The sequence below is a fragment of the Anser anser genome (genome assembly GCF_964211835.1).
Source record: "Anser anser genome assembly, chromosome: 3".
Lineage (NCBI taxonomy): Eukaryota > Metazoa > Chordata > Aves > Anseriformes > Anatidae > Anser > Anser anser.
Window position 1 is genome coordinate 3,192,305 of NC_139722.1, and position 27,306 is coordinate 3,219,610.

The 27,306-nt window shown below is 47.3% G+C and overlaps 1 protein-coding gene across 1 annotated transcript in view; it reads right to left on the minus strand.

Moving 5' to 3' along the window:
• Nucleotides 1-27,306, minus strand: part of XKR6 (XK related 6) — a 164,875-nt gene that overhangs the window by 15,803 nt on the left and 121,766 nt on the right. The window contains exon 2 of the mRNA XM_083828666.1: nucleotides 20,155-20,351. Coding sequence (XP_083684792.1) covers nucleotides 20,155-20,351 — 197 coding nt within the window. The remainder of the gene's footprint in view (nucleotides 1-20,154; nucleotides 20,352-27,306) is intronic.

Consider the following 27,306-nt stretch of genomic DNA (forward strand, 5'->3'; position numbering starts at 1 on the left):
CCACCCCAGATCTTCTCTTCCTACTGTAAACAGCCTCTGTCCTCATCCTGATTTGATAATTTGAAATCCAGATTCCATCTAAAGGTTACAGACCCAGTATGAAGGTCTCTTTCTGTAGAAAAGGTTCTTGGAGCACACCACTGGAAAAGCAGGGCAACTATATTCCTTTTATGTCTTCTTTATTCTAAAATACTTTCATACCAGCTGCATTCACATTGACTTTATTTGATTCTGCCTTGATCAGGAATCTCTGTTTGCATTCACCCTTGGGAAAAATAGGCAGTTGTTCAGTTTTGTTATCACCCTGTGGTCACATGCAGAGGAATATCTAGATGCCATCAAGACTCATAGATATCCCCCAAATAGTGCCAAAACACAGGACATGATCCCTCCCCTGCCCTGTTTTCAGGATAGATGGAAGAACTATACTGTGGGTAGTTTGTCTCCAGCCCGGTCTCCAGAACGAACCTGGGACCAACACTGAAGTCATGTCTCCAGCCCTGTCTCCTTCTGCTTCTTGTGGAACCCCTTGGAGGAACCTTGGACCTGTTCCATCCCCTTGCCCTGCCTGGGATTGCTAATGGACCTGTTACCAGCACCTGGCTCTGCCCAGTGCTCTTGAACCCTGTGGGACTGATCCCACCAGTGAGGACATTGCCCATGCTGGGGTCACCCTTGGTTCCTGGCTCATGCCCCTGCACCCTGGCATGGGACAGCCACACCATAATATTCCAAAGAGGACGGATCTTATTTCACATTACAACCATCACAAACTATTTTTTTTCCAATGGATAAAATAGTGCCCCATCATACTCCAGGACCTTGATAATCTTTTAAAAATACATTAACATTGATTATTGCAAGGGTGAATTGAACAACTCATTGAGCAAACCATCATAATAAAAATTAATAGACAGATTCCTCAAAAAAAGAAAAGGGCCACTGCCATCACATTCCTTTGCTCCCACTGCAGTTCACTGGACAACTGCTCTGCTGGTGAGGAAACAGATAATGGACTAAGATACATGTTTGGGAAGCAAAATAATTTGGTAGTTCTAGTTTGATTGGGGCTTTGCCAAAGATTTCTCTGGGAGCATCACCTATAAAATCTAAAGGAAAAACACGAATGGTCTCACGCAAAACAAACAACAACAAACGCCCCTCCATCTCAGATGCGTAACAGACTGGCAAATAGCTCCAGCTATATTTACCTTTAAGAAAACCCAAGCAACAGCTTGCTGCAGCTACTCAGGGTTAAAAGGCTAAAATGTTTGAACAGCTTAAATTACTTCTCCTGTTTCCTTCTCACTTTTACCTCTGCCCACAAGGGCCTGGCTCCCATGGCGACACGAAATAGATCTGCTAGCTCTTTAGACGCCGCTCCTGAGACTTTATCTTCTTCTCTTTGAGGAGCCCACCCCACAGCATGGTGGGGTTAGATTTCCACCCCTCCAGCCTTGCTCTGTCTGGAGGAGGGGTGCTGGACAAGGTGACCGGGAAGGGCGTCAGGCCTCCATCTCTGCCCCTCACTGAAATTCTCCAAAGGCCCACCAAAACCATGGCTTTCCACCAGTTCTCAAGTCTGTCTTTGAATATTTTGGCTTTGGGCTGACACAACTACATTGGCATTTCAGAATTCAAAAATGCAAAACACGAACCAGGCCTTGGATCAGTGGCCTTACCAAAGAGGGAAGCTTTAGGGCAGAAACCTGAGGAAAACCACAACTGGCCTACAACTGTTGGTAAGAAACACTTGCGTATAGGACTTGTGGGGATGGATGGAAACTTCTGAAAAGTGTATAGCCTTAGCCCTAAATAAACGTAGATTACCTTTATTTTTCGCCTGCCTGCTTTTTAAAGGTACCTTATAATTTTAATGGATGTGATTAACAGTTTTTGAAGCCTGGGCAATGTCACAAATTTTTAAGGTAATCCCCACTATGTTAAGTATCACTTGAAGCAATACCTTCTACCTATTCCGTTTAAAAACTTTCCATGATTAACAGAAAAGAAAAAAATCATGTATTGGCTTATTTTAGTGCTGTTATACTAGAAACATATACAGCATTAGATGTACCTGTATACTGAAACTCAAGCAGCGCCAACCCACAAGAGACAGATGTGTCACTCTGGCTTAAAAATATTTCTGTTGGGTTCATTTATTCTAGCATAGAGAGAGGAATAAAATACACCAGAAACAAAAACCCAGTATACACATAAAGGCTTTTCCCACTGTAATGCTTTCAGTGCAGAAACCTACACTAATCACAGTCTTTGCTGTAATTTGCATGGAGCTGGCTGAGGGTACATGTGTTGAGTCACTCTCATTGCATGGTACCATGCCTGCTGCTAGTCATCTGAACATCTCCTCGAGCTGACAGAGAGAGGCAGACACCCCCAGAAAGTGATTCACCCTGTCCTAAGATCCATGTGTGGGACAGGGGGGTTGACTCATGCTCCCAAAGTGTCTGCCTCCATCCCTTCACAGGGGAGTGCGGGGACTTGTGAACGCCAGCAGTCAGGTGGGATGAGTCTTAACCTTACAAAACAGTTTGTTGCCTCCTCATTTGCACTCAGGTCTCTGTGTGTGTGTGAAGTATCTCTAGACATTTTGACATATTCCTGCCATTATTTAAAAATTCATGACTCTGTGTTGAATGCAGTTTTGGGCTGGGTGTCAAAGGGGTACAATCAGTAGGTGGACATCAACCGGAACCATGGAGCAATATGAAGATTTCTCCAGTACTGCTCACAGAGTTGCCACAGAAATTATTCCCTGGATGTTTCACACAGACGTAAATGACAAAGCATACCTTGGCTTTTGTCATGTTGGCCATGAGTTTCTCGTTTGCATCTTTCCCTGTTGCTTCTAGCCTTTGAATTCTTCATACAATGTACAGTTTTCACATACCCTGGGTTAAACTGTTCCTTACTGTTCCACTTCTCCCAGGCCTTATTTCTGAACAGCTATAGAGATCTCTCCAATTATAACTGGAACAAAAAGTCCTGGAAAGTTGGATCACATGGGAAATATTTTTTTATTTTTATTTTTATTTTTGCACATGGTAACTGACGCACCTTCATCCAAGCATGAGTGGGCTTCAACTCCCTTCCAAGCTTTGTTTATCAAATCAAGGTTGGGGTTGGTTTGAAACTGAAGTCATTACAAAAAGCCCACTCCCACTCCACCCCCTCTGTGCTTAGTCTTGGGAGCAGAAAATACCTGCCATGGTCTGCTGAGCCTGTGTGAGCCTGTGTGGGCCAGGACATCACCTTCCAGCTGGAAGCCCTATGGCTGCACCTGCCCATAACAATTCAGGGTGACACAAGCTGTTGTTATCTTTAACCCCTCTGTACCAGGCCATACAACAGTCCTTGAACTCCTGCTATCACCTGCTAGGAAGCAGTGGGTGACTCACAGGCTGTAGTCAGCACCCTTGAGGAGTCAAGCCCATGTGCCTTGAATGACACATCACAAGAATTAGTTCCCCAGATCCCTTTAGCAACATGCCCCAAAGTCCTTACGGTGAAACATCTATCCTACATTCAGCAGTGAGGTAAAGCTATAAAATGTCCCCACCTGACAGATTAAGCACCAAGATTTGAAGTATTTACTCAAGATCTCATATAAAATCCATGCTAAAGCAAGGAATACATCTCCTTCACATAACAGCGCACCTTGCTATGGCATTTCAGATAGGATTCATCTCCTACTGCAGAGACCCATCTTGAGGTGTTATGCCTGAGTGATGCCTCTAACTTTACTCAGTGGAGAATTAGGGCTATGTGCAACCATCACAGACAGGATTCCAGCACAATTTGAGATGCTCTAGGCTATTCAAGACCCACCTGTGGAGTAAGCTGATATGACAAACATGCATACAGAAAGCAACAACATTTGGGGGCTGAGGTTGGAGTGAGGCTGGGCACTCAGGGTATCCCAAGTGACGCTAGACTTACTTTGAGTACCACCTCTTACTTTGAGTACCCTGTGCAGTTTTGGGTACCACAATGTAAGATAAAACTATTAGAGAATGTCCAAAGGAGGGCTACAAAGATGGTGACGGGTCTGGAGGGAATGGTGTGGGAGGAGCGGCTGAGGTGCCTGGGTTTGTTCAGCCCAGAGCAGAGCAGGCCGAGGGGAGGCCTCATGGCGGCCTGCAGCTCCCTCACGAGGGGAGCGGAGGGGCAGGCGCTGAGCTCTGCTCTCTGGGGACAGCGACAGGACCCGAGGGAACGGCATGGAGCTGGGACAGGGGAGGGTCAGGCTGGGTGTGAGGGAAAGGTTCTGCACCCAGGGGTGGTCGGGCACTGGGACAGGGCAGCGGTCACGGCACCGAGCTGCCAGAGTTTAAGAAGCATTTGGATAATGCTCTCAAACACATGGTCTGATTTTGGATGGTCCTGTGTGGAGCCAGGATTTGGACACAGTGGTCCTTGTGGGGCCCTTCCAACTCAGGATATTCTATTATTCTACGATGAAAGCCAACCAAAGTGGTTCGTTACTTATTATAGCCAGTGGAGCCAGAGCTGTATGAAAAAAGGTCAGTGTCTAGAGGCTATATTGCCTACATCTCCACTGATCACAAGGGGAGCTTGGATACCCCCATCACATGGAGGCACCTCCGTCAGTGACACCTTTGTTAAGGTGTCTGAATCTGGAACTCACCCATCATCTTGAACTGCCATGATGCTTACTTCTACTTAGGTAGATAATGACAGGATGAGAGGGAATGGTTTTAAAGTAAAAGAGTGAAGATTTAGATTTGATGTTAGGAGAAAATTCTTCACTCAGAGGGTGGTGAGGCACTGGAACAGGTTGCCCAGAGAAGCTGTGGATGCCCCATCCCTGGAGGTGCTCAAGGCTAGTCTGGACGAGGCCCTGAGTAACCTGATCTAGTGGGTGGCATCCCTACCCATGGCAGGGCGTTGGAACTGGGTAATCTTTTAGATCCCTTCTAACCCGAGCCATTCTATGAATCTATTATTCTATGATTTTATGATTCTTGACTTAGTAATTCTGCCTTTCTCAGGGGGACCTAATGAACAGTCCTAAGTGGACTGTTTAACACAAGCTGCATGGAGATTGAACAACAATAAATGTTGAAATGAGAAAGCAGCAGGAAATAAGACATCTGTATAAAACACTAAATTTTCTGAGAAAAGTGTTGGACCAAGAAATAGAGTCTCTGAGGAAAGGAAACAAGAATCATTTTTTGGGGATCATGAAAACATGAGTGGACTAGAGTATAATGTTAGTAGAGATCCAATAGCAGGGGAGAGGAGCATGAATGATTCTGAATACAAAGAAAGGTCCTGGAGCCTCACTGAAGCTCACAAAGGCAGACTGAATTTTAGGCTTTAGTTCCTACTGATGGCCCAGAAAAAGAAAAGGTCACCTCAGAAATGTAATGAAGCTCTCTGAAAAATCAACATCCATGAGAGACTCAAACCGATGACTCCCCTTAAATTTCCACTTCTGTTTTCAAAGCCCGTGTCCATGCAGGAACAAAAACAGTGCATGGAAAGCCATACCAGACTACCTGGACTGTTAACACTATTCAATTACACATGGCTTTACAGCTACTCTAATAAAAGCTGTAGACAAATCACATAAAAAAAAAATTAAAATGAACAATACATCCATTTTTCCCTTACTCACAGCGCTGTTCTACTGAAGGGAGAGGTTTTCACTAGAGGCATGTACAGTTTCCATAATGAATCCAGCTGCAGGTTATTTGCTGTAAGTAATCTGAATGCACTTACCATAGCATATTTGCAAGTATTTACTGTGGTACCTGTCCCTTTAAAGCTGAAAATGATGCTTAAACGGTGCTCTATTTCTTTTTTGACATCAGTTCTCCTGAAGACTCTCTTAAAAAATGGGAATATACCAACATTTCTTTCTGGTGAGCTGGATAGCAAGTACGGCAAGTATTCAGCGTGACATGAACCCTTCCATCAACCCCTGTGTGAAGGAAGCACTTGCTTAATGCCGAGTGCTACATCTCAGTTCCTCCCCATCACTCACTGGCTGCTCAGGCTCCGTGCTGTGAGCCCTGTTATCGTGTTTTCCCCTTTGGGTGGCACGTCCCTTCCTCAAGCTCAGCGTGAATCTAGGAACAGGTTTTTGTTTTGATGCATGCATTTCTGAACAAAAGAGATCGAGCCAGATTCTGCTCATGTAACAACATTGCTTAAGAGTTGCTCTCCCTTACTTTTTAATCTTTTTTTTGCACCAGAGTAAAAGAGGTCAGATTCAGCCCCCAGACGTATTTTATTTGTTCCTGTTTAGTCTGATGCTTGATTTTTTTTTTTCTTTTTTTTTTTTTCCTTTTACGGGAAACAATAACTTTTGTTTTCTTCCCTCATTCTTCCTCTTTTTGTTTTTCACTTTCTACATGGATAAATATGGATTATTACCAGAAAATAAATACTAAAGACTGTTTTGGATTAATTTTCCTCATAGAATTTCAGAACACTTCCTTAACCAGTATATTGGGTTTATGTGGCAAGGGTTTGGTAGCAGGGGGGCTGCAGGGGTGGCCTCTGTGAGAAGAACCCAGGAGCTGCCCCATATTAGATAAGGGCCAGCTCCAGCTGGCTCCAAAAGGGACCTGCTGCTGGCCACAGCCAAGCCATGAGTGATGCAGGGTGGGCTTCTGTGACAGCAGATTTAAGAAAGGAAAAAAAACAACTGCCGTACAGTGGCAGCTGCAGAGAACCAGCCCTGCAGCCCCCCAAGGTCAGTGCAGCAAGAGGGCAGGAGGTGCTCCGGGCACGCAGCAGAAGTTCCCCTACAGCCTGTGGAGAGGTCCCTGGTGGAGCAGGCTGTCCCCCTGCAGCCCACGGGTCCCACATGGAGCAGATCTCCACGCTGCAGCCCGTGGAGGGGAGCCCAAGCAGGAGCAGGGGGTCTGGGGGGAGCTGCCACCCATGGGGGACCCATGTTGGAGCAGTTTGCTCCTGGGGTTGGACCCTGTATGGGTATGGACCCATACTGAGGCAGATCTGGCTTCCATCTGTCCTGGCAGTCTGACACCACACTGGGGTCTACCTTTGGACACAGGACTGCCAGTTTACCTCTGTACTCTACACAGAGCTGGAGTGACCGGGAATGAGAAAAGAAAGCTTGACACTGGGAAGAGATGTGACTTGAACAGTGTGTTTTCCACTGTCTGCTTTTCCATTTTACATCAGATGAACATCTACATTCTTGAACCTTGTAATGCGACAGGAAGAAAGTCCATACCAAGATAACTTCAGAATAACTTGCTCACATGAAGAGTTGCCTTCCAAACCCTGCCATTTAACAGCTGGCCCATGTCCTGAAAAGTGAATGCTTCCTAAAACCTTTTCTTTCCACATAATTCAGATGTCCTCACTGACCCCAGAAACGTTGGATCCCTTTTTAGTTTCCCCCCAAGTCTTCACCTAAACACTGACTTGAGGAACCGAGCTCCACGGGTTCACCGTGGATTGTGCATCAAAGGGCTTGCTTTTTTCCCCTTTCATCCTGCTGCCTTTCAGCTCTCTTGAATGCCCCTTTTCTGTACTGCCAGAAGAGGTGATTGGCCACGTTCTTCGTTCTTCGTCTGATCTCTGCTCTCGTTATCTCGGCTGCCTCTGTCATGTCTCCTCCTATTCATCTCTGTGAACACAGGAGCTGCCAAACTGGCTCAGGCCCTGAGGCCATCCAGTGTTGTGTCTTCTCGTGGATGCAGGCCAGCAACCGATCCTTCTGCAGGAGGCACGAGCACCCTAGGCCAAGCAGAAATGGGATAATCTGCTCTCCGTTTTGGAATATACTTGAATACCCTTGGCAAAGTGTTAATCCTGTTGAAAATGTTGGCTATCATCTACCATGTAAGGACTGGCGAGCCTTCTCCCATTTTTAAAACACTCTTAACGAAGATCTTCCTTGCATCATACGCCTCAGGGTTTATCCCACCCTAGGAGAGCTGTCTGAGACAAGGGATGAGTTGCCTCTAGAAACGCCGCTCTGTCTTTCCATTGACTCTCCCTTGAGTGTGGATGATGAAACCGAAATGACAAAGTAAGCAGAAGTGAGCGAGGTGAAAAGTATCCTGGATAACAGTGGTTTGGCATCTACCAAATGCCCACCAGTGCTCAGAGGAGAGCCCTGATTTCCACCAAGAGAGAGCAGAAAGGAGGGTTGGGGAAACCTGCTCCTGGCCCCAAGATGGGCAGAGCAGCTGGCCTTGGCTTCTGCAGAGGAGAAGCTGCCAGACCCAACAGAACATGGGGAAATTCAGGTGACACAACATTATGATTTTATACCACTGAAGGCCAAGCAGGAAAACCAATCCTCCAAAACCTTCCTGATGAAAGCAGGTGCTACAACCAAACAGAAGGCATTTTCAAGTTGCATTTCCCTTAACAGCCATCACAGTTATCACGATCTTCAAAAGAAAAAAGCAAAAACAAAAACAATATCTCACTTCTACATCAACGAGAAGAAAGCTCATCTCGACAGGCATGCATTGCCTCTTTCCCTAGGATGCTGACCACAGGAACCTCCGTTTTTACCTATTTATGTAGGCAAGAAAGCTGCTGACACCCATTTCACAGCTGAAAAATTTCTGGTAGCACTCAGATGAAATCTCCATCCTTGTATATGCACAGATTTTTCAAACAAGTCTCACCTCACTTAGTTAACCAGGGTCTTTGATCCTGTACAGTGGATTATTCCCTGTGGGAATAGTCCCTGATCTACCTGAACTCATTTTCCTATGCCTGAGAAAGTTTTAGGAAAGAACTATCTGGCCAAAACTGTATCAGGGACCACGCTAACACTACGAGTTTAGCACCAGTGCTTAGGCTCCAGTTGGGCTTGTATTACAGGTACAGATGTAATTTGTGCACAGTCCTCTGCCTATGACACACATGGTCATATAATCCCTTTCATCACTTAAAAAATAATGTGGAAGACCTGGGGTTCAACTCCGGAGCCAGAGGTTCTCATATTATCAAATTTTCCAGGCTGAGCTTTTCAGCAAAGTAAATTATCCCAGGTGTCTGTTGTGTCCAGACTGCTCTGGGGAGCCCAGGAATGGCAGCTAGAGCTTAAGTAAGGCCTAATGCAGATATGTAGACAGTTTTATGACAGCCAAATATTATTTCGGCACTATAGGTTAATTCTGGTAGGAATCTGGTCTCAAAAGATACATCTGTGAAAAATGCCAGCATGACTCTTGCTATAGCTAGATGAGCAAACCTGCCTCATGGAGGAAAGCTATCTTCTGAAGGTCCACCCAGCCACCAGAGTCTCTGATCAGTGTCTAATGGTGGAGTTAATGGAAATTAACTGCAAAATCATACATTCTAGGGGGCTCAATGCATGGCAGGAGTGTAAGACCACTCAGGAATCTAGGGGGAGTTTGGCGAATTGTTTCAGCCCAAATGAAGCTGGAGGCAATCACGGAGTGCAGGAGAGGGGGAGACATACAGCAAGAAATGAATAATTCTGGGCTAATTCTGCACTGCTAATATGCTGGGTGAGCAGCAGCCAGGATTTCCTGGGCACAGTTAAGGTTGTTTGTAAATAGAGCATGAGAACTCTTATACATGTCTATTTTTGTCAAAGGCTGTATGAATTGCCACTCTATTTAGAGCAGGATACCCTCCACACAGTTATTGCTGTCATTATAAAGAGTTCAGATAAATTCTGTCAAATTCAATTCTGTTCTGTTAAGCGCTGTCTGAGAATCACACTGAAAAACAAAACAAAACAAACAAAAAACCCCAACCACAACACCCCAAACCAACAAACACCTGAATCCCCACAAGTGAACAGCCACAGGCAAGAGGACTTGAAGTTTTTTAGGAGACCCCAAGGGATTTCACTTGAAATGCTCCATCAGGATGCCCTGGCAACACCTCCAGCAAGAACAGGATACAAATCTATGCATGCAGACCAAAATGACTCTTTGTAGGCAATGTTATAGGGCAGTAGGTTCTATCACAGAAACCTGGTTCAACCTGGAGCACAACCAGCAAAGAAGTGCCAAAGTCATCTGTACAGACTTCCTTTGCTTTTTCTTATTGTACTTTCTGTTTCTCTCTTTATCTCTTCTGAACTCAGAAATCAGAGTAGCTTGAATAGAGCCTTCTATCTAGATGGTCATCAGCCAAGCTCTGCTGAGGCCCAGAGGCATCCAGATCCTACTGGGTACCTGAGATGGGAGAAAAGTCAGCTTATGTTCCTTTAGAGTTTACGTGGGGAGCTAAGTACCACCATTGGCACGGATCTACCACCAGTGTCTAGGGACTAAAGATGCCCCAGTATGACCGTGCTGCCCCTGTAGCTTCTTGGTTAGACGTGCAGAGTTGAGTGGCCATTGATTGGTGAGATCTAGCTTTTTTTCCCTCTGCTGTTCAGAATAACCTTTCCCAGAACAACAGTAAGGAAAAAATATAACTTTTTTCGATGATTATTTTAACTGGGATACATAAGACTTTCTCAGATTCTTGAGTGTTTTGAATATCTTCACAGAATCCAGCAGAATTCTGTTTTACACTCTGCAGTGATCAGAAAAAGCCTTCCATACTGAGATTTTTCAGACCTAACGATATCTGAACTCTGCTGATATTTAGAAGAGAAGCACACCTTACAAGGCTACTGGAATGAACTGGAATGGGAAGAACTTTGCTAGGGAAAACCACACGTGGTTTGATTTAAAATAAAATCTTTTCCCATCCATTTCTATGTTCTGAGTAGGGATAGCTGGCATGAAACAACACAACTCTTACCACAAACACATACATTATTGCATTTCAATACTGTGCATTTGACATTTACTACCATCATCTTTCTCCTGACATTCTTCCTTCATTCAGATGAGAACAACAGCCATTGAGAAGAATTTAATTCTGCCTGGGACAAGTTGAAAGGATGTTGAAATCTTGCAGGTGGGACTAGAATACTCTGAAAAATCAGGAGCACATCAGCACTGTGAAGGAAAGCCCTAGAAGTTCTGCTGTCCATTTCTGGAAGTAACTTCAAGAATTTATTTTTCCCTGGCACAGATCTGGGGTAGCTTTTGAGCCTGGAGATCATTAACTGAGCAAAGCCTAATTCTGTTCACTGCTACGTCCCTGTCGTTATTCTGTTTTAGCTTCCAAAACAGGGTGGCCCGATCCAGGCTGCTCGTTGGGAACAGTCCTTGGCCTGTGCTAATGCCTGCTGCAAGCCAAGGAATTGTTTGGGTTGGTGCAAGTTGCTGTGGGCTACAACTGTGCCAGGGACTGGGCTGCTAACTGAAGCACATGGGTGACCGAGATCTGGTGGCTCATGTTCTGGTGTGTTTCGGGTTATTAGCATGGATGAAACTCAGCAGACTCATCATTGTATTGGGGAAGCAAGATCTTCTGCCAGGGCTTTGTGAAGGCACTTCCTGCTACAAATGCAGCTCCCACGGCCAGTTCCTTGGAGATGAGGCAATGTCAAGGCAATGCTTCAAAAAATATGAGACGGTACGAAACATGGATCCTACAAACCTCCCCTGGTTTATACTTAGGCCTGGACACAGACAGTTTGCAGGCCACTAGAGAAAAAGCTTTACCCCCATCCTGGGATGAGTGGTTTTTGATCTGAGGAGGGGGCAAGAAGGAAATCCAGCTTGGTTCACGCTCAATGGCCAAGGTAAGAGGTCTTCATTCAGCGTTTAGAAGAGATGTGTACGCAGTGCACACCTTGCTCACCTTATGGCTTATAAATCTTTGTTATTCTGTAGGGGCTGCTGGTGGAATTATCCCCATGTAACTGTAGGTGAGGGGAATGGTTTCCTGAAAAGAAGGAGCATCTCAACCCTTCTGGAGAGTACACAGGGCTGGCATCAGGAAAGTGAGTCTGGCAGAGCATTTCTGTGAGGGGGAGTGACAAAGTGACAAAAACGGATGTGGTGCAGCTGGTGCCGTCTCGCAGGGGGGTAGTTGCAGGCACTAGGGACACCAAATCCCAAGAAAAACAGCAAAAACCCGTTTCTTCCTCTTCTTCCCATGCTCTGTGCACTCTGAAAATGTCTGAGCGATGTGTATCAGACCAGAAACCAATGACATGCCAGCACCCACCAGTTAAATCATACTCAGGTTGGTTTGTCTCTGCTGGGACTTTTTGTCTTCATAGAAGTTCATGTTCATACAAGATGGAGAGCAAGACGGTCTCTTCAACATGTTAATGAATATCAGGTGGAGATCAAAGCATGCATCTGTCCCCCTACTGCAAATGTCTGTTTGCACCTTTGGGTATTTCAGATGGGGGTTTCTGCGACAGGGAAGTGGCTGTGCCTGGTGGACTTCCTCCGTCAGTGAGCCTCCGTGGAAGATGTGATCGTACTGAGGGCACCAAGAGTATGAGGTCAGTCGGATGCCACTTAGGACAAAAGTCATCGCAGGAAGAGATTTCCACTGACTCAGTAAATCTGCTGCACTCCCAGATTCGGGGCTGTCACCCTGAACTAATCAGATAAAAAACTGATAGTTTCTGAAATAAAGATGTTCTTTCCTTCAGCACTCAGCAGTTCTGAGCCAGTGGTGTCAACCTGAGCTGCCCCATCTATCTCAGCAGTAGGAACAAGGAGAAGTCCCTGCCTAGTGCTTGCCTTGCATCTTCCTAGGGTTTTTTGCACATCTCAGTGGGTAGCTGCTCTCTGTTCATGCAGAGTTATCGTGGTTTCATGGATGCCTGAGGTGAATCCCATAGTTGCACACTAGAGCAACCTGAAGATGTAAAGAGTTGAATTTCCATATAACTTACTAGCGAATTGCGCAGGAGTGTGCAGCCACCTCCTCCTATGCTCTAATCATGAATTTGTTACAACGGATACATCTCCGGGAACGTCTGCAGCATAAAATTACCTGAAAGGGCCTTAATTTCCTGCCTGGAATCTGTTTGGCATGAATTTGCTCCCTAGGAGTGTAGAGATCCAACCCCCCAGGACCTTAAGCTAATCAAACCTCTCTCTCCATGCCTCAGTTTCCCAGCTGGCCTGCAGCCCCAGGAACAACATGATCTAATGCTTGTGTAGTGCTCTGAGGATGTAATACCCCCCTGGTGATTACCACAGTCTACAAAGCCTAAAATTGGCAGCACTGGATGCCTGCCAGTGCTGTCCCGTGAATGGTGACTCATCTTCACTGGCTGTGGCATGTCATACGCCTGACGGTGGCACGTGATAGGGAACAGAAGGGGTTTTTTTTTGTTTTTTTTTTTAATAGCACTCCAAAAAAAAACAGAGCGAGAGCTATGGCAAGGTGGTGGACGGAGAAGCTGCAGGTGGGGAGGGGAGAAGGGAGAAAGATGACATCTCTCGCTGGGCTTGCTCCAAAGCCCGTTGGAAAAAAAAAAAAAAAAAAAAAAGCTGTCATTGGCTTCGGGGGCTCTTGGACCCACTCCTTCCCCACCACGCTGGGACGATACGGCCGATGGTAGGGCAAGCTTCCCCCACGCCACTCACTGCCAGTGTGCCTTGGGCTTGGCCGGCTCTCAGCACGCCAGAGCAAGACATCCTCCGTGCCCATTGCCAACTGTGGAGATGGCTTTTTGATGCTGCTGGGAACTGGCCCGGCACCAGCGACTCGTTTCAAGCAGGGCACCAAATTGCTATCTGTCATCCGGCTTTGGTGAGAGGGAGGGGAAGGCAGGAACAGAGCCATATGCCCCAGTCTGGCAAAGCACCTGAGTCATATGAGTGGCCTCCTGAGCGAGCTGCTCATGGGTTTGGAGCTATCCGGGTGTCTCCTTGGTTTGCTGATGAACTTTTAAGGGGAAATCGTGGTTGAATCAGAGAAAGCTTCAGTGGAGATTGCTCTGCTTCCTCTCTGCCAAGTTCCTTCAGCAAGCACACAACTGGTGGAGCCCTTTTTCCTTGCCCACATGGCAACGAGCAACTGCTTTTCTGCTCACCCCTCTTCTGTCATAAGGAATTAGCGCTGCATGATGGATGTTTCCTATTTCTTTTAGTCCCTAAGGGATGGCAAGAGAAGGAGAATACATCTCCAGCTTCACAGCCGAAAGTTTTATTGTTTTTTTTTTTCCCCTGTGAGCTGTCACACAGCCCAAGCCAAAGCCTGGTAGTCTGATCCTGGTAGACCTTCCCTCCACCCCATCTCCTGTTATCTAGAATTCTGTGAGGCAAAGTTTTTTTAGGCATACATTTCTATTGCTGGATCTTAAGAAAAAGAGATCAGTAAGGGAGGAGGATTTCTGCTTGCAGAGGAAAAGGACTTTACTTAGGCCTGCACTGATGCCTCATCCATCCCAAACAGAAGGTGTACATGACATGTTGGTCTTTGGGCACACAGTCCTCTGGAAACTAATGTCCGTGTAGAAAGAGCGAAACACGGCTTATTTATAACGAGCCATAATTTATACTTATAATCTTATAACTTTGGTTATGGGACTGCATAAATGGAGACAATTTTGCAGAGTGAGGTCACAGAGATTTGAACTTGGGTGTTTGGATTCACAGTTTAAGCTTTGTTGGAATACATATATAGTCACACCCAAACTGAAAAACACAACCGTAGAAACCAGGCTGTCGCACCCCACATACACTTCTACACACGCTTTTCCATTCTGCACAGTATCTCCCACCCATCGCCCTCTGTGGCTGCGTCTCTGCTGAGAACCAAACATTTGCAGGGACTGTTCTCCAGTCCTGTGCCCATCAGGCGCACCCTGGCCCTGTTCCCCATGTTTCGCCATCCAAAGGTGTCCACATCCAAACCGTCTGTCAGAAATGGTCCCTGGCAGGTGCTCGCTCCCAAGCAGTCCTTGGGGATTACCAGGCCCGGAGTTGGCTGGTCCAAGCCCAAACCACGTCAGGGCCATGCTGTGCAATGGACATACCCGCTTGGCCCACTAACTTAGGGTGCTCCTTCAGGGCTAGCAGTGCTACTCGCAGGATGGACTTTCAAACTGAGTGAGGCTCAGTGGAGATTTGGCAGTTTTAACCTCTGTTAAAGTCAGGTCAGTGTTGATCACATTTGAAAATTACACCCGTGGGAAGCTGAAGGTTGAAGGCTCCCTTTCTACTTTCCCCAGCTAAGAAGGTTACTTTGATCTTTGGGGCCTGAGTGGGAACAGGACTGACGAAGAAGTAATCCATTAATTTGTTGTCTTTGAGACATCGCCTTGTTTTTAAATCTCAAACCATTCTTCAACAAATCCGGGTGCCTTGGGATGCATTTCCTATCCTGTGAATAGATCTAACAGGACATTTCTGACTGTATGTAGTTCACAGCGTATCTATTATTCACAGCTTATTATTGGTTAACTATCAGCCTGTCATCAGGGGGAAATTAATTGAGAAATTTATCTCCACGTTAGACTTAACTCATTATCACCCACACGGGATGCCTCTCACTTACGTGCAGGGGTGTTTAACTTGAGGTTGATTCATCCCAAACCCACTCAGCTCAGTCGTGAATGCCTTCTCTGGACAGTGGGAACAATTGCTAACCACTTGTCCTCCAATGCCCTTCCCTCCAACTCCCCGCAAAAGCAGACAACTTTCTGAACTGAGTTACAGGGAAAAGGATCTTGGAATGTTCCTGCAACAAAGGACAAGCTCTGATCATTAATGGCCTCTGGACATGGCAGAGGAAGAGTGAGGAGATGATAAAACAGATATAGGGCTTTGCTTTGGGAGGAGCAACAAGATTTGGCGATGTCTTTTGCAAACTCCACCGTGATAACTCTGCAGCCAACACACATCTGTAGCTGAGGTGTCTAAAATCCCTTTCTGTGCCTGACTTTTATCACTTTTCTTAAACGAGCAACTTCTCAGACAGGCTGAAGCTAACGTTGCTTTTTCTTAAATATATGAGCGGCTTCAGACTACTTATTGCAGACTGCAGAGAGTGCAGACACCTCACAAAACCCCAGAGACTTCAACAGGACTTTGCATAATGAAGGCTTACGTTGAAAATCTGACTCAGATCAACAGCAAGGCTGTGGAGGAGACAGCACAGCACTGGTGGATCGACAGTCCTTTTTGGGGGGAGAAGCCCAGCACTGAATACTGCAGCCTCATGCAGACAAATTCCCAGAAAAAGCATTGCATAAAGCATTCATGACATGAGTGGAAGGACGTTAGAGGTTCGGCTAAATCTCATTAAGTCTTTAAGTAGCCACATGAAAAAAAATTAAGTGAAAGGAAACCTCCTTAAGAGGAGATTTATGCTGAAAAACTGGAATCCCTCTTACCTCACTAACTGCCTAGAATTGGGGTGTCTCCTTTAATCTGGTCGTGTATGCTCCTTTCCATTCAGCGCAGGAGAGCAGGCACCTCTGAAGGGTGAAGCGGGCTAAGGATGGTTAATTCTGCAAGAAGTGAGGTGGATTATCCCCAGGGAGCGATTATCAATTAAGAAATAAAGGTTTGGGTTTGTGGGCTTTTTTTTTGTGTGTGTGTTAATATTATGTTTCCTTCCCCAAATGCACTGTGCAATTTATAACTAAGGTAAATCAGGGAAGTCCTCTGTCCAGTGCTGTCCAGAAATGTGAGAGAGATGGCCACGCTTTCACCTGTCCTCTTCAAAATCTTCAGGGACAATTACAGTGAGTGAGGGACAAGGCTGCATCTTCTTCTGAGCCCTATCACTTCCTTTTGCCTAATGATAAGTGGTTGGTGTAAACGCACCACCCAGGTTCCCTCTAGGTTCCCTGGAGATACGTGCGGCCAGAGGGTGAGCATCTCATCTCACCTCCTTTGTGCCCTTTGGACACAGGCTGCCCCATGTTTTGGAGATATCCTTCCTCCTTCACCCTCCGTTGACACCAGAACATGGTTTAGTGATGGGACTCGGCAGGTCGGGTTGATGGTGGGACTTGATGATCCCGAAGGTCTTTTCCAACCTAGATGATCCTACGATTTTAGGGCTGTTTTGGACTCCTTGCCAGTTTCCCAGACAGCTGAGGTTGTAGCAGACGAATTGCTCACAAAGGGCCTGCATACCAACACCAGCTCCTTCCCCATACATATTCAGGAACCGATGGAGACCCATTTGTCCCAGCAACCACAGCACGAGGTACTTCAGCTCAGGATCTCAGCATGGATCTTCCAGGTCAGATCTGCTCACCCGATGGAGTACACTGCGTTCCTACTTCTTTTCTCTCTGTGCTATTTTCTGCTCTTCCCAAGTCATCAGGCAACGGCAGCTAAGCTGAGATCTGGTCTGCCTTGTGCCAAGGATATGATGAAGGAACGAATCCTGACCTTCAGGAAATCTCAGGAGCTGTTGTCCCAAGCTTTACAGAGGCTGGGACTTTACCTTAACTTCCAGCTCCAGCACTTCTGTTGCTGGTGGTGTCAGACCCTGCAGGAAAACCTAATTATTGGGTGAGCGGGGGCCCATTAGTGAAACATGTCCATTTTTTGAGCTCTGAAGGAGCAATCAGCATAGATTCCCCCCAGACCTTTCAAGAGGTGCCTTTAAGAGTAAAATGGTTCTTGCAAAGCATGGTGAATTTTTTTCTCTTCCCTCTGTCCAATACATAGGGAAATCAGGAAATTAAGTGTTAGCCTGCTCACACCCCTGTCTGCCAGTCCTCACAGTGCTCCCTGCTGACTGCAACCACTTGCCCAGGAAGGACAAGATCAGCCCTTTCTGTTACCGTGCTCCTAAACATCTCTGGAGGAGATGCTCTGGGTCTGAGTAAGGACTTCCAGTGGATCTGCTCTTCTCACCTCAACAGCTATCTTAGCATGGGAATCAGGAGAAAAAAGCAAAACTTCCTGATAGCCATTCCAGTAACACTACTTCTACAGCTCCTTAAATAGGAGATGGAGACATTAGTTGACCAGTGGAGAATATTGGAGCTTGCACCAGGCTTGGCATTGCAGTTTTAAGATTAGGACAGACTGGGGCTTGGAGGTGGGATGTATGACATGGAAAATGGAAAGTGGACCTTACTCTGGCACTGACTGAATCCATAAGAGACTGGGTGAATCATACGGAAACGGCTGGAGTCCGGACATATTATCATGGCCTGTACCAGGATTTATGAGCCCTGCTGCGGGCCTTTTTGCCAGCGTGCATCCCGCAGTGATGAGGCTGATGCTGGTCCTGTTTAGAGGCAGAACTGTCCTTCCCCGTCCTGTCTGACAAGCCACGCTCACCTAGACACCCCGAGCCAGAAGAAACCTGATTTGTAAACACATCGACATCCTAACAATATCTATCTCTATCTCCTTTGGTTTCTGCCTGTCTTCAGGGAAATCTCTGATGCTCCCCTTCATAATGGTTTCTCTCAGCAATTAATTTCCCTTTGCATAATTACGTGGCCAGGAGGGGGGGAAGACAGGAGCACAAATGAGCGTGGAGGAGCTCTAGGAAACCTTGCATTTGAGTCAGGAGCGCCGAGCAAGCCCTGCTGCTTGCATCCCTTGCGCTGTTCAGCAGGCAGCATCCCTGGGACCTGCAGGGTGCAGGCAGGGAGAAGGTGCTTTGGGGACCCGGAGGGCTCGGCGTGCTGGAGCGTGGCAGGGAAAGAGCCCTCCAGGGCTCGGCAAGAGGACGTGTGCTGCCTTGGAAGAGAGCGCAGGCTGCTCGGTTTGGTGGAGGAACGGAGGAACTGCATAGCTGGAGGAAGGGAGGGGGAAGAAAATGATGCAGCTTGTTCAGTGGATTAGGCAGCCATGCCTGGAAGTGGAGAACTGAAACAGCCGCAGATCTGAAAGCCGAGAGGGGTTATTTGGTCCTGTCGCCTAACTGCCCGCACAGCAGAGGCCAGCAAACTTCACCCAGCGCCTTCAGCAGCAAGTCCAACAATCTGCATAAGGCGTGGGCAAGCCTCCTAAGTTATGATTTGTACATTTTTAGCGGGGTTAATAGTAGCTGTTGGAAGCAGCAGGAAAAGGGCGCTGGCGAATGTGAGCAGCTCTAGCAGGAGTTGCAGAAATTCGTGTTCATTGTGGCAGCAGTTTGGAGGCCTGGAGAGCTCGTGATGAGAGGTTTCAGAAAAAGACTGCTTAAATAGGAGAAGGGAGACCTCTAGAAACCACTGTGATGGATGTGCCTAAAGTATGGAGGAAGGGGAGAGGAGTCCAGCTCACTGCTGCTCTGGATAGCGGTGACCTTGGTTCCAACCAGCAAAAGTGAACCCCTGAAGAACTGCCTGATTCCAATCCCAGCACCAAGGAATTCCTCAGATATCCCAGAAATGGCATGCCACAAGGAGGCTGTTTTTGGGAAACACCGGCCAAGTGTCATCCCTGGTGTGTGGATTGTGCAGGGCCTGAATATCTCAGCAGTGCATCAGCTGATGCTGCTTCTGGTCCTTGTAGGGGACAGTTCTCCCTCAGCCTGGGGACTTGGCAGCCAGCTTTCCCATGGGCTGGTAGAGCTGCTCACCCCACGGCTGGGACAGCGGTTTATGCCTCTTGGCTGGGACAGGTGCCCCATGCTCAAGGACATCACTTCAGCAAAGGACATCAGAATTAGCCAACTCTCTGTGGCTGCTTCCACAATCCTGCTCATCTATCTATATATCTCCCTTTGCAGTGATACCTGCTCTACAACAACATCATTTCTACATAGTCCCCTCCACTGCTGTCACCCACCTATTTTCTTAGACTTGCTGAAAACTATGGTACCAATGACCAAGCTTTCTTTCCTGGGTACTCCTCGGTAAAGGTCCTACAGCCTTTACCTCTAAAACCAAGCTCCTTATACTGCACTTAACACCATCAGAGCATTGCACAGGCATTGAACCGTTTGTCCTCACAACTCGAATCCAAACCTGGCCAGTTTTATCATCCTACATACGTTGGGAGGGAAACTGAGGCAGGGGAGGATTGTGTTCACCCAGTGCCAGGCAGCATACGAATGCTGGCACTTCCAGCCTCAGCAGAGATTGCCTGCCTCCTCCTGATAACGTCATAATTTCTCTGGACTGGGTGTGGAAGAGCTGAAACTCATCCTTTGAGTGATGCTGTTTTTTTTTTTCTCAGCAGAAAGAGCAGAAATTTTACCCAGCAAACGCAGCACGGAGCTGGAATGAGATTTGTCCAAAGTGGCAGCCCCTTACGCCATGGGTTGCGTAGCACAACATCCATCAGCAGCTGAGCACGGGGACACGGGGGGAGGCCGGGAGGATGGGGAGGGGAGGACGAGGGGGCCACTTACATGGTAATGTTTCTGCACGGTTCTTTTGGATCATTATGCAGAGCTGTAGCACCAGTTGAGGGGCGCTCTCGAGGAAAGTTTCCAGGAGGCGCAACATATTTACGTCTGCATATTCGTACATCATAGCCCAGTAGAAACGCCGCTGGTGTTCCTTCCGCCTCTGGCTCTGGATCCCCAGGTACATAGTTCGGATATACCTGCAGGAAACGGGAGGAAAAGCTGAGTGTGAGACTTCAGCATGCAATAAAATACCAGGGGAGTGGGGCTGTGGGTCAGCGCTATGGGGAGAAGGAAGATGTCTGGGGGAATGGGAGTCTGGGGGGGACACAGGTTTTTTCCGCAGCTCTAACAGCATCTCCTGCAGGATCTGAGGACAGCTCTTGCAATGCAAAAAATCTTTGACTTGCACCACCCAAATGTGGAGCGTGGGGGTAGGAAACGCTCATGAAACACTTGCTCAAGAAAGCAACTCCTCCGCTTTGTTCTCTTGACAAGAGGGGAAGCTACTTGACAAATGCTGGTCATGACACTTGCTGGTGGTTTGACAGATTGTCTAAGCCCCTTCAGTACTCTACCAAGGACCTTCCCTCATGGACCCCAGAGACCTGACCCCATTTCATCACAAGAGGAGCTACAGGACAGCACCGTCACCTTCAGCATGTGTGTGACCACAAGGCCACAGCTTGCCACTCATCAGCTATTGAGGTTTTGGGCAACAATGGACTAGAAGGAGGTGATGTGTATGGACAGATGCTGCTCTGTTGGCCCTGTTTCCTACCAGGTATGCAAAAGACCTGCAAACCTCACCCTGGGAACACAGCTTCCCTCGAGAGAACCTCTGGCCAACCTCTGTAAACAGCAATGTTCAAGTCAGGGCTGCACGAGCTGCTCAGATATCATGACACTCACAGTGTTTTAAGAAAGTAAGTCTCCTAACAGGTTCCTTGCTAGTTTTTGTTGATAGCAATGACCTAATACCAGCCCTCCTTCCTTCCTCACCCGGAGGGGTGGCTGTAAGCTTGTGCTCTGAAATTTGGTGTGGGAATCATTTCACCTAACGCTGACCCTAAAACTGGCCATGTAGGCTGGTCAACGGAGAGAAACCTCCCTCCCGACACCATTCACCTGTCCCATCGCAGAAGCCAGCACGAGGGTGGGCTGAAGTGCCTTCTGGAGACACCGGGGAGTTTTTTTTGTCAAACTGATGAGATCATCGGAGAGAGATTGCACAGCAGGGAGGAGAGGGAGGAAGGGATGCAGGAGCTGAGAGCCCCCATGTCTGTCCCCAAGTTGCAGCCTGGCCCAGGGAGCTGGGAGGGAAGCAGCGGCAGCTCTGCAAGCCCTGCCCTTTCTCAAGCACCTCGCCCTTCCTTCTGTTCGCTGCTCACAACCACAGAAAATAAATTAAAAAAAAAAAAAATTAAAAATTAAAAAAAAAAAAAAGACAGAGGACGCAAAAAATGACGCAGGAAAGCCACCAGATGGGGCTCGACACTCGAGAAACTGCTACACCGATCACCCAGGACACAGGTGACAGCCGTGGGACAGCCCCAGCTGAGCCCGAGTGGGGTGGAAGTGCCCGTGGAAGCAGCTGCTCTCCCCCTGACACCAGCTCTCCTCCCGCACGCCCGGTGCCACCGCTCGTCGTCGTTATTTCCCCGAAAGTCGCCAGCCCCAAAAGCTGCAGGATGACACAGGAATCCTGCCTTCCCTTCGTATGCGCGAGAAATTAAATAAATGTTGTTTAGCTGGAAAGGCAGCGCTGGGGAGAGCGAGCTGCCGCCCTTGTTGCTCAAGGAGAAAGCAGAGGAAAGGAGCATGCAGCTCGTTTTCATAACATCAGTGACACAGGGCGACCAAAAACAAAGGTGGTAGTGTCCGTAAGGTGCTGCCCACATGCATATGGGCAAAGACAGCATCATCTCTGCCCAGCTTTCTCCACAGAGACATTCACCCAAGCCTTCCTGTCACCCTGTGTGGGTATAGCCCCTCTCCAGGAGCTCCCATTCCTGCTAGGACATGAAGCCTAAGCTCATCTGCTGATGGCTAAGGCACTAATTTCTCATTATCTCAGCCCCAGGCAAGGAGAATTTGTTACCTTTCACCCTGCAGCAGTCTTTTACCCGCTTGTACACAGTTACCATGTAAACCCCCAGTCTTCTTTCTCCTGACTCAAAAAAAAAAAAAAAAAAAAAGGTATTTTTCTCTCAGTCCCTTCTCACAGCTCACTTTTTCTTGACCTCTGTGCTTCTACATTGCTGTCCCCAGTTGTTGATGGTTTTTAAAGCCAAGTTTGCTTTTTTGAGGACTACAGGTTGGCAGAAGCAAACTATCACGACGACACTGAGTCACTCAAACCGACTAAGCAGAAACAAACAGAAGGGGCACTATGTCCTGCAATGATTTCTCTTTGAGCTCTAGGGATTCGCCACCATCCCACAGTTCAAGCATGAATGTTTCTGACTGGCCACAGTGGGAGGAGATGCCACCTGTTCATGGAGGTAACACACAGAAAAGAATGTAAAAATGGTGGTGGCCTTGCTTGAGGACTTCCAGAGGTCCCTTCTAGCTCGTGTCGATCTTCTTGTCAACCAGCACCCCCAGGTCTTCTCTTCAGGGCTGCTCTCAATCCATTCTCCACCCAGCCTGTGTTTGTGCCTGGGATCGCCCCAGCCCAGACGCAGGACCTTGCCCTTGGCCTTGTAGAACCTCATGAGGTTACACAGGCCCACCTCTCAGGCCTGTCCAGGTCCCTCTGGATGACAGTTGGGGAAACGGAGTCACGGATCACCAAGAGGGCTCTCCCAGAGTCCTCTAAACAGGTAGAGAGGAGAACCAAGATGTCTCAGTGGCCGCTCAGGCCTCTGACCATGGCAGCACAAACCCAGGAGCAAAGCAGCACTCGACCTCCTGACAGTCCTCCGCACAGGGCAGCTACGTTTCCTTGATGCCATAAGGCCCAGCCCTGCCCAATCTGCTCTGTGCTGGAAGACCAGCAGGACAAATTGCCACATGGCACTGCGACCTCATGGAGTCCCTTGGCATAATTTTGGCCAGCAAGACGTCACGGCCTCCCAAATGAACAGCACATGAAGAGAACAGCCCCAAGGACCCTTTGCAGCAGAAGTGACGCGAACTTCCCTTTGGTCCTCTCCACCTTCCAGCCTTCACCCACATCCCTTGTGTAACACCCCTTGAATTTTACCTCCAGAAAGGAGGGAAGGTTTTGACTTTTGAGCCTGCCAAGATGTCTCTGCTGTCACCAGGAGGTGTATATGGGCTCTGCTCACCAGCCACATCAGGCCAGGACCAGAGCCATGTCTTCCACGTGGCCCATGCTGGCCCCAGTTCACCACCAGGAGATGACATACCACATACTCTTTGGTCCATACAGAAATATGTTGCTCTCTCTTTAGCATTGTTCAGCCCCAAATCTGACAAAGAGAGGAAGGGAGGGAGTAGAGACCCATTCCGCCTTGATACCAGTCAACTGGGGAATTTTCAGCAGAGAAAATCCTACAGCAGCTGGGAACGGCAGTATTTCTACCTGGTAAGCTTTCAACACCTAATACATAACTAATTAATCAATATAAATTTTCAGCCAGCTTTAACATTGGCAGTGCTTAATCCTCTTCACGAACACGTATGTACAGCACTGGTGTAAGCAGTTTTATTCCATTATATCTCTTTCTTCTTTGTGGTATTTTATTTATTTGTTTAAGGGCTTTTTCCTCCTTTTGCTAATACTGGTTAAGTGTAGACAAACTCTGAGAAAAAAGAGATCAATGTCATTTCACCTGAAATTTGTTGTTCTCGGTCAAGCCAGTAGCAAACAGGATTCTATAATTAGACTTTCAAATCCATATTCAGGCCTGATCTTCAATCTTTAGCAACATGATGCTTCCTCTTATGTCAGTGAAAGCCATTCACCGCTCTGTGCTTTTGAAAATTAGGCTAATTTATTTATTTAAGAGCTTAATTTTGGATACAGAAGCCTAACTTTGGGCTCTTTATTGTTTTTTGAATGCTGGCTATTTTTGTATACGAGTGTGTGTATTTGTGTGTACTCGTGTATTTTTAGTTCTAAGTCCCATCATGGCTTCAAGAGATAGAACTAATTTGGGGCTGGGGGGGGGGAATTCAGGATTTTTTTCCTTTAAATGCACAAAGGGTTGGCTGTCCCCTCTGTTCTGGCAGGGTTCCCAGCATTCCTGTTGGTATAATTACCCTCATGCTTATTTACTACGTATGCTGCAGCAGCACACAAACCACGCGGGGCAAAGTCACCGTTGTTCTTGTGCCAAAACACATTTTTTGAGGAGCCAAAGCCATCAGCTTCAGAAACGTGGTCAAATAATCTTTGGGGAGGACCCCAGGGTGCCACCAGGAGAGAGAAGAGGAGAGGTTCCTGCTATAAAAAATAAAACCGCCCGTGGTCCTGTGGAAAGGGACGCTTCACGTGGATGACAAAGACTGCTTAGCAGAAACGTTCAGAGACAGGATTATGGAGTCAGAGCCTCCGTCCGTACCATTAAAAAGAAACCAAACAGCAGCCTTTGTCCTTGGCCAGCTGGCATCGCTTGATTCCACGTGGCTACATCCGTGCTGGCTGGCTTTTGCCAAAATTGCCAAAGACTGCGTTGACACTTTAGCAGTGGGGACTACTGCAGGATAATGTCTGTGCCTTGGCACGGCACAGTTTACAGAGGTGGTTCCGAGTACCACCAGCAGAAAGCGCAGGAGGATGCCTCAGGCAACAGGCTGGCTTGAAATGAAGAGGATGCTGGCGTGTAAGAGGGCTGCAGAAGCATGTTTCTAAGACTCTGGGCTGTGTTTTGAGGGAATCACTGTCCTGAGGGCCTGTCCCACACAACCACAAGCTGACCAAGGTCAGGAATCTCACCCTTCATCTACAATAGTCAACAAAAGACGTGGGCCTGATCACTTTTCCTGAGGCCAGCTGGCCCAGACTGACCACAGAAAGGAGCTCTGTCATGCCCCAAAAGCAGGTAGTAGCCTTCAGGCTCAGGATTGGGTATGATCCCTGGCCCCTGCTCAGTCCTGAACCTTGCCAAGTTTCTGATTATTTGGGACAGCACTAGTACACCTTGACCAATCTAGCAATTATACTACAATTTAGCAGCCTGATGAAGTTATAGTGCCCAGGACCAGGTCTTGAAATTGCCTATAGGTATATGGAAAGATGGAAAGGAATGGGATTGAGGCTACTCAGACCACTCCCAACAACTTCACGTTAGGAACATCTTCTTGACCATGCACAACCAAACCTACTTCTGCTTTCGGAGAAGTTAAGTCTGGCTTAAAAATGAGAGAGCATTTATGATCTCAAGGGTCATTTTTCAGCCCCCTAAGAGGGTCATAGACACTAGAGGGACACTAGAGGACTTCCCACCTAGAGGTCAGAAAAGGACTGCTAGGAAAAGAAAAAAAAATAACTCTGCTATGTAGGTTGCAACTTGCTCTTGCAGCACCTTACATGCACGCCCTTTTGGCTTAATAGGTTTTTCTCATTTCTCTCCAGCCAGCTCTCCTCCCCAGGGCACTACAGGCACACGGTGACGTCCTAGGTGTTGCAGTAGCAACGCGCGTTGGGTGGGTGGCCAACATCTCCCCCACCATCTTGAAGCACCAGCCTTCTCCCTGGTGCTCACCCCTGGGAGAAGAGGGGTGGGATGGGTTGAGTTATTCAGCTGGTGGCTCCCCCTCCTACCACCTCCTCCGCAGGCACTCCTGCTAGCTCTTGCAAGGGGCCATTATCCTTACGCACCAGAGGGTATTTGCAGATTAAAAGCCCACTCCTTGGAAGGGAGGAAATGAGGACATGTGTAACTGCTCGGCTGGAAGGCTTGAAGTGGAGGCTGGCTGAACATACCCTTAAAACGAGGTTATGTAAGGCCAGATCTCAGCTGGAGCGAGCTGGCATCCATAGGGCTCTGGCAATTTACACCAGCTGAGGCTTTGGCCCGCTTTTTTAATTTTAATGAATTATTTTCATTCTAACGGATATAAAAGGAATATAAGATGCCGCGCTCAAGCGACAGGGGAGCATGAAAGTAAAATGCTGTCTATTAAAAAAATCAAAATCAAACTTACAGTTACCACCACAATTAACGTGCTCAATATCAACATTTGTTAGCGATTTTTTTTCTTTGTTATATTGTTGCAAGCTAGCAATAAGGATTCACAGATGGATAATTATTGTTCCTAGTTCGAGTATCAAAGCAGTAACTACAGACCCCAGCCAGGTGCCAACACACCGTGGCTTCATCTGGCTGCTTCCATGGCACCAAACTCCCCCAGAACAAGGAGTCTGCATCCAAACCACCTTGGGGAACGGTTCCTGGCCCTGGGCTAATCCCCAAACGGTGCACAGGGCTTGGTTGCACCACTGCTGGCTGTCTTGGGCCCAAACCATGCTGGGGACCATTGCTAAACTGGGAAATACCACTTGCCATCTCAGAAGCAAGGAAGGAGACTTCAAATCTTCCTCACAGGCCATCCCAACCACACACAAATAACTCTCTAGGGATTTTGGAGGCCTTCATCAGGGCCCTGGTTTTCAGAGCTTTCTGAAGTCTTGCCCTTTTGGCATTTCTTGATGGGGTTTATACCTCAGAACAAATAAAATGCAGCAAGAAGTGTGTTCCTCAAGTATTTCAGTCCTTCTACCTTGCAATTTCTGCCCTCTCCTGCTTGGTAAACACGCTTTAGTGTGCAACTACCCTTTATTTAGATAATTGCTTCTATCCGCACCTATTAAGCAATTAATAATCTCCATTCCCTGCCTTCCTTATTTGAGGAGAATGCTGCTAAACACAAAACAAGCTTGTTCTAAGCTTCAGAGACACTTAAAATGCTTAAATATGGGACATGATGTCATTTATGAGTTCTGTAGACCACTAGGTCATGGAGGACAGTGTCTTTCCTAGGACACAGAGTTTATTGTTATCTTGGCGCTGAACCTAGAACTCCAATATTGGACTTTGTTCACCTTTCAACCTATCACAATATCGCTGTGGTCCAGGATCAGGCTTAGAAGTCACTCACAACCAGATTACACCACACTATTTCATCAAGAAGGCAAGAAAAATTGATTTTTATGGCCTATATTAACATTTTTTGAGTTAAACT